Source organism: Ahaetulla prasina, chromosome 14, assembly GCF_028640845.1.
Source record: "Ahaetulla prasina isolate Xishuangbanna chromosome 14, ASM2864084v1, whole genome shotgun sequence".
In the NCBI taxonomy this organism is placed as follows: Eukaryota; Metazoa; Chordata; class Lepidosauria; order Squamata; family Colubridae; genus Ahaetulla; species Ahaetulla prasina.
This window is the reverse complement of record NC_080552.1, coordinates 17,341,915-17,354,257: the sequence shown is the minus strand read 5'-3', so window position 1 is coordinate 17,354,257 and position 12,343 is coordinate 17,341,915. Positions and strand designations below refer to the sequence as shown.

General features: G+C 44.7%; 1 protein-coding gene across 5 annotated transcripts in view; it reads right to left on the bottom strand.

Moving 5' to 3' along the window:
- Positions 1 to 5,045, bottom strand: part of VWA3A (von Willebrand factor A domain containing 3A) — a 56,063-nt gene extending 51,018 nt beyond the window's left edge. For 3 of the 5 annotated variants that reach the window (XR_009152091.1, XR_009152090.1, XM_058157267.1), the window contains exons 1-5: positions 4,904 to 5,045; positions 2,690 to 2,816; positions 1,968 to 2,092; positions 625 to 690; positions 300 to 354 (exon numbers count right to left, since the gene is read on the bottom strand). Coding sequence is in view for 3 of the 5 variants with exons in the window: in XM_058157267.1 (XP_058013250.1) it covers positions 300 to 354; positions 625 to 690; positions 1,968 to 2,092; positions 2,690 to 2,816; positions 4,904 to 4,938 (408 nt within the window). In the remaining 2 variants the exon portion in view is untranslated. The remainder of the gene's footprint in view (positions 1 to 299; positions 355 to 624; positions 691 to 1,967; positions 2,093 to 2,689; positions 2,817 to 4,903) is intronic. The other 2 variants (XM_058157264.1, XM_058157265.1) reach the window with 1 other exon arrangement.
- Between the last annotated feature and the right edge of the window lie 7,298 nt (positions 5,046 to 12,343).

The following is a 12,343-nucleotide window of genomic DNA, read 5'->3' as shown; positions in this document are numbered from 1 at the left end:
GGTCGCCATCACGGCCTTAGACTTACAGTATATACCGCTTCACAGGGCTTCACAGCCCTCTCGAAGCGGTTTACAGAGTCAGCCTATTGTCCCCCGACAATCTGGATCCTCATTTTACCCAACTCGGAAGGATGGAAGGCCGAGTCAATTTTGAGTCAGTCAGGATTGAATGGCTGGCAGTCAGCGGAATTAGCCTGCAGTACTGCATTCTGACCCCGCGCCACCAGCGCTCATAATGAAATTACTATACAATTTCTCTAATACTAGAACTATCGTTTAACCATTTTTGAAAATGTTACCTTCTTGGAACCTCGGAGAAGCCAATGCATCCTCTTGTCATAGAGATCGATAGCCCTGAAGATAAAACACACACACACACACAAATATAAACAATGAATTATATATAGTCACCTTGTGCTTCAGATGGGTGCATGTGTGAATAAATTGAACAAATAAATAAAGTATGCTAATGCTAGCTTACTTATTTCATATGGCCCCTTCCCTGAATCAGTTTGGCAAGAATTCCGTCTTTAGGTAAAGAACTATAAAATAAATGGCTTAGAGGCGACTCTACATATCTTTCTTGTTTTTGTTTTTTTAAGGAGACTGACATGGAATACTCACATTTGTAATTGAGATTCGAAACTGTTGACCTCCTCTTTGGTAAACTCCACCGCATTGTCCACCTCCCTAAAGGAAAACATTCCACGGTGAACCAAGAAGAAACGCTGTCATGCCCCCATCGGAGCCTGAATCCATGGAGGAGGACGAGTCACAGCTGGGGCCTACGAGATCGAGGGGGCGGCCTTGTTGGCTTCGGAGAAATGTGGGGAAGAGCAGGACGAGGCAACCCCGGGCCTCTCGGGTTTGGGATGGTTTGCCAGCAGGGAGGAACAGGGCCAGGATAACCAACAGAGGGCAGGCAGTGGAGATGAGGAGCAACCGAGCTCAGGCGATGAGCAAGGACGGCCCACTCCTGATCCCCGAGCACGGAGAGTGGAGAGGAGGTGGGAACAGTGCAGGCCGACCTGAGGACTCGGAAGGAGAGCTCCCCGCCCCTCTTCACAAGGCACACCTGGGGACTGAGACTTAAGGAGACCCTATAGGGAGGGGCGTTTGTCGGGAACAAACATTGAATTTGTGGAGTTTTGTGTGTCGTTGCCGACGTCTGGAGTTTCCAGGACAGCTTGCCTTCTTCCTTGCTTCACGGACTCATTGTCTTGTTCCTGGCTTCGTGGATCTATTGTTCCTTACCTTGCTGAACTTCTTGCTTTGAAGCCATTGTGATAACAGCGTTTTGTTGGACTAACTCACGCTAGAGGCTGCTCTGTGTGTGTGTGTGTGTGTGTGTGTGTGTGTGTGTGTGTCAGAGGTGGGTTTCAGCAGGTTCTGATCAGTTCTGGAGAACCGGTAGCAGAAATTTGGAGTAGTTCTGAGAACCGGTAGTAAAAATTCTGACTGGCCCAGCTCCCATCTATTCTCTGCCTCCCAATTCCCAGCTGAGGGAATGGAGATTTTGCAGTAACCTTCCCCAGGAATGGGGTGGGAATGGAGATTTTGCAGTAACCTTCCCCTGGAGTGGGATGGGAATGGAGATGTTGCAGTATCCTTCCCCCAGGAGTAGGGTGGGAATGGAGATTTTGCAGTAACCTTCCCCTGGAGTGGGGTGGGAATGGAGCTTTTACACTATCTTTCCCCTGCCATGCTCACCAAGCCACGCCCACCAAGCCATGCCACGCCCACCAAGCCATACCCACAGAACCGGTAGTAAAAATTTTGAAACCCACCACTGGTGTGTATGTGTGTAAGTGATTTGCTCCGGGACTTGCCATAAAAGTGGGAGCATTTGGAGGACACTTGGAGCAATAAAGGGGCGTTTGAACTATCAGCTGACAATGTTGCTTCCGAGCCTTGCCCCGGGTCATCACAGGTGCAAGCAACTGCACACAAACGAGACTCAGACTTACGACGTAGCAGTGCCTTTCTTCATCAAATCCTCGAGGGAGAGTTGCAAGTTTGCCAAGCTGTAGACGTGAATCCAATCGTCGGTGGCTTTTAAATTAGCAAACATCACCTCCGTGTTCTTCAGCCGCTGTGGGCAAAACAGGAAGGGGCATCAAGGCCAAAATAAGCCCATGTGTTATTGTTTTTTTTGGTGGTTCCCGGGACAGAAAAGAGCTCCTGGTATATGGGTAGACTTAGCCTGAAATTCTGCATTCTAATCTATCTTCCTTCCTTCCCTCCTTCCTTCCTAAGCAATAGCAGACTTATATACCGCTTCACAGTGTTTTACAGCCTTCTCTAAATGCTTTACAGAGTCAGCATATCGCCCCCAACAATCTGGGTCCTCATTTTACCGACCTCGGAATGATGGAAGGCTGAGTCAACCTTGAGCCTGGTGAGATTCGAACTGCCAAATTGCAGGCAGTTGGCAGGCAGCTGAAGTAACCTGCAGTACTGCACTCTCACCACTGCACCACCACGGCTCTTCAAATGTGGCAAATCGGTCTTTAAAATAGGCCAAAAGTCACTCAACAACGGTCTCGCTGAACAACAGAAATTTTGCGCTCCCTTGCGGTGGTACTTCGAGGGCTACTTGTAGAGTTCGATAGCGCAGGTCTGCTTCTCACCGGTTTCTAGTTTTGCCAATATAGGACAGCCTCCATCATGAGCAGGAATATTCACTCACCATTAAATCCTGCGTTTGGTTAACGTGGGTGACTAGCAATCCTTGGTCATCCACAGGATCAGTGATTTGGACGTCCTGCCACGATTTCTGTCTTTTGGGTGTCCAGGCCTTTGAATCTGGGTTTGCCCTGCAAAAAACAAGATATAAATCTTGTCATTTTTCCAATTTTTAGGAAACACAGTCCTGGCTGCTGTTATAACATTCACAATCAAATATCTCAATTCTTTATTTTATTTATTTATTTATTTTGTCACAACAGTATATATAAGCATAAGCATGAAAGTAACTATATAATATATAAGCATATATATATAAGCATAAGTATGTAATAACTATATTAATTGGATATAATGAAAGGAAACAATAGGACAGGAATTGTAGGCATATTTGTGCTCTTATGCACGCCCCTTACAGACCACTTAGGAATGGGGTGAGGTCAATAGTAGACAGTTTTTGGTTAAAGCTTTGGGGATTTTGAGAAGAGACCACAGAGTCAGGTAGTGTGTTCCAAGCATTAACAACTCTGTTACAGATTTTCTGCAATCAAGATTGAAGCGGTTAACATTAAGTTTAAATCTAATGTTGTTTGCTCTTGTATTGTTGTGATTGAAGCTGAAGTAGTCTTTAACAGAAAGGACATTGCAATAGATGATTCTATAAGTTAAACACAGGTCCTGTCGAAGGTGGAGGAGTTCTAAGTTTTCTAAACCCAAGATTTCAAGTCTGGTGGCATAAGGTATTTTGTTGTATTCAGGGGAGTGGAGAACTCTTCTTGTAAAATATTTCTGGACCCATTCAATTGTATTGATGTCTGAAATGTGGTATGGGTTCCAGACAGGCGAGCTGTATTCAAGAATTGGTCTAGCAAATGTTTTATAAAGCTCTGGTAAGTAGTGTAGTGTTTCTACTGTATGTTTCAGATATAATCCCCAATATGAAAAACTTCTGGCTTAAAGATGTGCAGAATGTGCAAAAATGAGTAAATTGACATTTGAAATTAGAGAACCGGAAAACAAACAATACTACAAGGTACGGGATTTATTTTATCAATGGCTAGAAGGAAGAATATGTTAGGGAAGGTTTGAGAAAGGCTATTATAAAGGACAATATGAATATATTGAATTAAATAGATATATGGTGATGGAATGAATGATGTAACTAGATAAAACATTAACTTGGGGGAAATCTATATGACATGAGAGAATGAAATGTTATAGCCATTGGTTAACTAAAGCAGGGGTCTCCAACCTTGGTCCCTTTAAGACTTGTGGACTTCAACTCCCAGAGTCCCTCAGCCAGCAAAGCTCTTAAAGGGACCAAGGTTGGAGACCCCTGAACTAAAGGATTAACTGATTAAGTTATTTGGATAGATACCAGGTGGAGGTATAGTAAGATCAGATAAATTAAAGAGATGTATATCATGAAACTGTACAAGAGATTTGTAACCCCATCAACACACTGTAATTGGACTGAAGACGCTTTTACGTTTGTTTGCTTTAAAAAAATAAAAATTCAAAAAAAGAAGAAGACATAAATCTTGTCATCTCGCACTACAAGTGGTGGGGAGAGACAACGGGTTGGCACTACACTCGGCTTACGCTACGGGTTTTCCATCATGGCTAGTCCTCGACTTAGGACCATCCTGGAGGCTTACGACCATACTGTCACTGAGGCTGCGATTCTGGCTGCCAATAGACATTCAGTGAGTCATTACAGAACGGCCTTGATTTTACAACACCCGCTTCCCCTCCCCGCTTCCTCCCTGACAGGCTGCCAAGCTGCAAAGTTTGATCTAATCCACAGGTGTCAAACTCACGTTTTGGTGCACTTGGCACCAAAAAGGTTAGCCATCGCTGATTTAGTCTGATTGACAGATAAGAGAGAAATTTTATATTGCAGTTGTTGATCGATACAAAACTTGGCAACTTTTAAGAAGTATGGACTGACATTCCCAGGAGGCTCCTGACTCTTGGGTTGCAATGTTTTTTTTGGGTTTTTTTTAGCTGCTAAGACTCTGAAGCAGTTTTGCACGAACAGCCACCTCTGCATCGATGATTGTAGATGCACTCGATTCTCCTCTACTTTCTAAGACAGTTGAAAGTCAGTAAAAGTCATCTTTCCCCCCCTCCCCTTTTTCACAGTCCTTCTCAACTCCAAACTGGTTTCTTCCCTCCCAGTGTCCCAAGCTATAGTTATTCGAGATGTGGGACTCACCTGGCGTCTCCCATGCTCTTGCACACCTCTTCCATGTGCAGCTGCGGCTCTTCGGGGGCCTTTGAGTCTAGTCTGGCTGGCCCAGTGTTTTCTATCTCCAATAGCAACGGAAGCAACCACTCTCATCAAGGAGGGAGGGAGGGAAGGGGAAGAAGAAAGGAGGAAAGGAAAGGGGAAGGAAAGGAACAGAAAGAAAAGGAAAGGAGAGGAGAGGAGAGGAGAGGAGAGGGGAAGGGAAGGGAAGGAAAGGAGAAGAGAGGGGAGGGGAGGGAAGGGGAGGGGAAGGGAATAGAGAAGGGAAAGGAGAGGAAAGGAAAGGAAAGGAAAGGAGAAGAGAAGAGAAGAGAGGGAGGGAGGAGGAAGGAATAGAGAAGGAAAGGAGAGGAGAGGAGGAGAGGAGAGGAAAGGAAAGGAAAGGAAAAGAAAGGAAAGGAAAGGAAAGGAAAGGAGAAGAGAGGGGAGGGGAGGGGAGGGAAGGGAATAGAGAAGGGAAAGGAGAGGAGAGGAGAGGAAAGGAAAGGAAAGGAAAGGAAAAAAGAGAGGAGAGGAGAGGAGAGGAGAGGAGAGGAGAGGAGAGGAGAGGAGAGGAGAGGAAAGGAAGGACTGAGCAGATGAACAGCCAAGGAGCCGTTTGACAGATCTTCAAGAGCTGGACCACTGAAGAAACTCCAGGAAATATTTCCATGTACTATAAAACACGGGAAATCCATTTTTTTCTGCCCTCTGCCCTCCCTGCACGATGTAATCCTTTGTGTACAGTATTACTACTGATTTTTTTTTTAAAAGGAAGTCCATTCCAAGCAAGAGTTTGAAAATCTCTGGCAGTGTTTGAAACCAGGACACAGGGTGACACAAGGGCCAGCTTTTGTGCAAAATGGTGTGTGTGTGTGTGTGTGTGTGTGTGTGTGTGATAAGGCCCACCCCCTAAGACCTGGGGTAAAGAACCCACGTACTGTATATGTGTCCGCTTGCTTTGAAATGCATATTTCATTTGCCCTGTTTTATGACCTTTCTTGCTGTAGACGTCAATGAATCATTGCGATTGTTAAATTAGTAGAGTTGTTAATCTGGCTTGGCTTGTTGGAAGGTCGCAAAAGGAGATCATGTGACCTCAGGACACCGTGAGCGCCATAAATACAAGTCGGTTGCTAAAGGATCTGCATTCTGATGACGCGACCATGGAGGTGTTGCAACGGTTAGAAATCTGTGAAAAATAGCAATAGCCCTTAGACTTGTATACCGCTTAGCAGTGCTTGGCAGCCCTCTCTAAGCAGGTTATAGAGTCGGCCTATTGAGCCAAAAAATCTGGCTCCTCGTTTTACCGACCTCAGAAGGATGGAAGGCTGAGTCAACCTTGAGCTGGTCAGAATTGAACTCCTGGCAGTGGGCAGAGTCAGCCTGCAATGCTGCATTCTAACCACTGCACCACCACAGCTAATCAGCAGTAGCTCTTAGACTTATGTACCGCTTTACAGTGCTTTTACAGCCCTCTCTAAGAGGTTTGCACAGTCAGCCTATTGCCTCCAACAATCTGGGTCCTCGTTTTACCGACCTCGGAAGGATGGAAAGCCGAGTCAAACCTGAATAGTGCCAAGTCGCTTTTTTTCAGGGCTGCTGTAATTTTGAACGGTCACTAAATGAATGATTGTAAGTCAAGCATTACCTGTAAAGGGTTTTGGAGGCATTTGAGGCAGGAAACTGAGATTCTGAAGGGCCCTGAAAGGCTGTAGACATTTGTCTGAAGCAAAGATAATGCTAAGAGGCCTATACCATATTTATTTATCAGATTTAAATATCTGCCCGTCTCACAAATGTGACTCTGGGCACCACAGATGTCATCAATCATTGGAAGAGACAAGTAAATAAATAATCTATCATCTATCTTTATACCTGTCTATCCTCTATCCATCCATCCATCCATCCACATTATCTATCTATCTATCTATCTATCTATCTATCTATCTATCTATCTATCTATCTATCTATCTATCTATCTATCTATCTATCTATCTATCTATCTCATCTATTTTTCTATCTCTCATCTAATTACCTATTTTTCTATCTATCGCTCTCGCCTACCTATTTTTCTATCTTATCTCATCTCTCATCTACCTATTTTCCTATCTATCTTCTCTCTCTCTCTTTTAACAGTAACAGACTTGGAAGGGACCTTGGAGGTCATCTAGTCCAACCCCCTGGTCACACGGGAGGCCTGTACTAGGGATTCGAACCGCTGACCTTTCTGATCAGCAAGCAGTGTCTTAGCCACTGAGCCACCTAGTCAGTCTATCTATCATCTCTCTCTCTCTCTCTCATCTACCTATTTTTCTTTCTATCTACCTATCTACCCTGTTTTCCCCAAAATAAGACATCCCCTGATAATAAGCAAAATTGGGCCTGTTGACCGCATGGCAATAAGGCCAAACGCTTTTTTTAGAGTTCAAAGAAATATAAGAAAGGGTCTTATTTTCAGGGAAACACAGTATCTATCTATCATCTATATCTATCTACTTTTCTATCTATCTCTCATCTACCTATTTTTCTTTCTATCTATCTATCCATCCATCTATCATCTATTACCCTATTATCTATCTCTATTTTTCTATCGATTTTTCTATCCTCTACTTACCTACCTACCTACCTACCTACCTACCTACCTACCTACCTACCTACCTACCTATCGGAAGAGGGAAGCTTTGAATTCTGTTTTTGATGGTTTCATTGTTTTTATCAGAAACCGGAAATCCACTTAAAAACAAAAAACAAAACCCCCAGACGCTTACATAATTGGAAATTTCATGCGCTGCTGCTCAATTTTATCAGAAAGCTCTTCGCTTGTCTATTCTGAAGCTTTTCCACTCTCTAAAAGCACTTCAGCCCTGAGGATGAGTTTGTCACAAACAATGAGGACCCAGATTGTTGGGGGGGCAATAAGTTGACTTTGTAAAAAATATACAAATAGGATGAGACTATTGCCTTATACACTGTAAGCCGCCCTGAGTCTTCGGAGAAGGGCGGGATATAAATGTTAAAAAAACAAAAAACCATCGGTGGGTTTTTTTTTGTTTTTAAAAAAAGATTTGGGAAACAAAAGAAATTAAGGGGAAAGAAAAAAAAAGGAAACCAAGCCGGGTGGATTTCTTTCAGTAGAGAATTTATTTTGATAAACTTGCTCAATAACAAAAATACAAGTGAGGAAAATCATGTCCATTTTATACAGTCTGTATTAACAAGTCGTTGGGAAGTTAACCGCAAAAAAAAAAAAAAAAGAAAAGTACGCACCCCCCCCTCCCAACCGATTAGAAGACAATTATTTTGGAGTGGCAGGATGGGATGCAGTGGAAGGCGGAAGGGGAAGGGACCACTGCAAAAGCCCAAGTATTTTAAAATCGCACAGGGAAGCAAATCTCTCAATGAAAGATGTCATTTCCTTCAGGTTTTGTGTCCTTCACAAAGTTTTCGTATTTCTAAACAATAGCACACCGAACAACAGCTGATGGGCGAGGGGGGGAAAAAGTTGACTTTCTCCAAAAAGTCCCAAAAAGTGAAATTTGCAAGAAAAGGCCTAGAAGAGACTTTAAACTGCTGTAAATTTATATCGGATGCACTTTAGCGTTGGCTAAGCTTGTCAAATGAGGCAAAAATTTTTTTTAAAAAAATTGGCTTTCCTAAATTTTGGAACTACAACTCCCGCCGCCCAGTCCAGCTGTCAAACTTCGTTAAGGATGGTGGAAGCTTTGTATCAATTCTCTAGAAAAAGCCACCTGGGAGAAGGTTGGCTCGAACTCGCTCCCAAAAGGGGGACGTTAAATAATGGCGAGCAAATTCCGATTCCCGGCCCCCCAGGCGTTGAACTACAATTCTCAGCGGCCTTCAATGAACTGGAGTTAACTGGGAGATGTTACTTCAGCAACTTCTGGCTAGATAACCAGTCTTCTTACACAAACACCCTCCCCCCAAATGTCTTGAATGCCGCTAGGATGAGAGACCGCAAGAAAAACTCAGGTTTGTTTTGCGGACTAATTCAACTTTGAGACGCTTTGATGGGAGATACACCGCACCCCAAAAAAATGCTGTAAAAAAAGCCCTTGGCTGCATAGATAAGAATCACACAAGCTTGTCAAATATGAACGCACAAAAAGAATATCTGATTGCACCATAGCTGGGAGGTGTGTTTTTTTTTTTTTAAATAAACATTTGATTCCCCCTCCCAAGACATTAGATGTTGAGGCATCATCGAAACAGCAGCTAACTCTTCCCCAAGGTTAATAAACTTTATCAAATCGATCTGGCAGTTTTCAAAGGCTTTTTCGCCAACCTCTGTTCATGTGAATTGCTTGGGACAAGATAGTTAATGCAAAGAGAGTCAAAAGAGGATGCAGACATTTAAAATCCAAGTAAGACCTGTTGTTTTTAAAATTAAGAAAAACAAAACAAAACATACCCCCAGAATTTAAGAGGAACGAGGCATAATTCATAGCACACTTGACTCCAAAGCTTTTACAGGCTGCCTTCTCGAATCTGGTGCTCTGCACAAGCTGGATTGGGGAAGGCTGCGAGCAGTGAAAAGAAATGCACACATATGCACACATACACACACACGCATACAGACATACACACACACACACACACACAGAGGGGTCAAATGTCCCCCCCACCCCTCCCCGAAACCCCCAATGCGACAGACAGAAAACTGACAGACATTTGCACCAATTTTCTTTTTTTTAAAAAAACCAAAAACCTGCTTTATATACAGTTTACAAGATATGGCCTTTCTGTGATAAATTAATACTGCACACTTTTACGATTCTATTTAAAGCAAGAGTTGATTCCACCCTCCCCTTTAAACTCTCCCCCCCCCTTTTTTTTTTAGAAAAAATAATCGCGGGGATTTATTTTTTACCCTCCCCTTCCGAGAAATGGTTTGGTGTTCAACATTAATAAAGGCAAAAAGTTTAGGCCTTTCTGCCTGATGCGGCTCTGGGTGAGACGTCCGTTCGCCCAACAAGATGCGATCCAGAATCGGAACGAGACTGCTTGGATTCCTTAGGGTTAAGGTGATCGCGGAGTAATTTCTCCAGTTTTGTAGTGCAGTTGACAGTTACTGTGATAATGTGTATTTGTCAAACTCAACAGGGCAGGCTTCCTTAGGGTCACGGAAGAAATTTCACGTGAATTTGGAGGGGGGGGGAGTCCATCCACTTCGGCCACCTACTCGACAGAGGATGCAAATCCGCAAATATTTTTTTGCCGGTTTCTTTTGCGGATAGGGTCCTAATGTTAGCTCAACAGCTGTTTGTCAAAAGACGGCGAAGACGCTTCCCTGGCTAAAATTTGCTACAAGGCCTGCCTGTAGTGTATATGGGTGAGCTGGTTCTTCCCTTTTCTTAGGCATTTTCCAAAAGGAAACTAGAAGCAGGGTTAGAAAAAAAAACGGGTGCTTGCTTTCTTGAGAACCATCCCGATGAAAAATGGTTTCAGGAGTTGGGTTTTTGCCCCAGGACTTTTCGTTTTACGAAGTGGGGCAAGAGAGTTGGATGATGCCTAAGGGAATGGACTGAGAAACCTTCTCTTCTTCGCAAATTTTGTAGGTCAGGGATCTCCAAAGTTGGCCGCTTTCAAACTTGTGGACTTCAACTCCCAGAACTCCTCAGCTAGCCATGCTTGCAAGTTTAACTGGGCCGCTTTGTGAACTTCAAATCCCAGAATTCCCACAGCCAGCATGGGAATTCTGGGAGTTGGAAGTCCACAAGTCTTAATGTGGCCAACTCTGGAGACCCCTCGTCTAGATACCGGTAATCCTATCATGTGCCCTGCCAGAGAGTTGGGAAGAGACCAGAGGTGGGTTTCAACAGGTTGTGACCGGTTCTGGAGAAGCGGTAGTGGAAATTTTGAGTAGTTCGGAGAACCGGTAGTAAAAATTCTGACTGGCCCTGCCCTCATCTATTCTCTGCCTCCCGAGTCCCAGCTGATCAGGAGGAAATGGGGATTTTGCAGTATCCTTCCCCTGGAGTGGGGAGGGAATGGGGATTTCGCAGTAACCTTCCCCTGGAGTGGGAAGGGAATGGGGATTTTGCAGTATCCTTCCCCTGGAGTGGGGAGGGAATGGGGATTTTGCAGTAACCTTCCCCTGGAGTGGGGAGGGAATGGGGATTTTGCAGTAACCTTCCCCTGGAGTGGGGAGGGAATGGGGATTTTGCAGTAACCTTCCCCTGGAGTGGGAAGGAAATGGGGATTTTGCAGTAACCTTCCCCTGGAGTGGGAAGGAAATGGGGATTTTGCAGTAACCTTCCCTGGAGTGGGAGGAATGGGGATTGCAGTTTCCTTCCCTGGAGTGGGAAGGAATGGGGATTGCAGTATCCTTCCCTGGAATGGGAGGAATGGGATTTTGCAGTAACCTTCCCTGGAGTGGGAGGAATGGGATTTTGCAGTAACCTTCCCTGGAGTGGGAGGAATGGGGATTTTGCAGTAACCTTCCCTGGAGTGGGAGGAATGGGATTTTGCAGTAACCTTCCCCTGGAGTGGGGAGGGAATGGGGATTTTGCAGTAACCTTCCCCTGGAGTGGGGAGGGAATGGGGATTTTGCAGTATCCTTCCCCTGGAGTGGGGAGGGAATGGGGATTTTGCAGTAACCTTCCCCTGGAGTGGGGAGGGAAAGGGGATTTTACAGTATCTGTCCCCTGCCATGCCCACCAAGCCACACCCACAGAACCGGTAGTAAAAAAATTTTGAAACCCACCACTGGAAGAGATTAATTAAAAGAGAGAGAGAGAGAGAACCAGAATCTACCTCTGTTAAGAGGTGCGTGGAGGCGAGAATTCAGCTCCGGATGAGAAGAGCGGCCAACAGAGCAATTTGTGCGTTGAAAGGAGAGGAAAAGGATCAGGGCCTAGCCTGCAAATCTTCCTAAATTGTGAACGGGCACCTGCAACCGATGATGTGCAACCTCGAGACTGTAGAACATCTGTGCAATGAAACCCCAGTAAGGTCACGCCAGGGCTCTGAAGCACAGTAGCTTGTGTCCTTAAAACCGCAGCTCGGTAGGCAGATGTTTTTAGTATCAAGAGTTCAAGGGAAAAGGTGCCACTGCCCAACCGTGCCACGGGACCACCTACAACTGGGGTGGGACATTGTGGAGGTCTTGCCACCGGTTCTCGCAGGCTCCATCTCTAGGAGCCTTTGATAGGGGCCGGGATAGCTCAGGCTGTTAGAAGCCTGTTATTAGAACACAGCAGCCTGCAATTACTGCAGGTTCAAGCCCGGCCCAAGGTTGACTCAGCCTTCCATCCTTTATAAGGTAGGTAAAATGAGGACCCAGATTGTTGGGGGGGCAATAAGTTGACTTTGTAAATATACAAATAGAATGAGACTATTGCCTTATACACTGTAAGCCGCCCTGAGTCTTCGGAGAAGGGCGGGATATAAATGTAAATTAAAAAA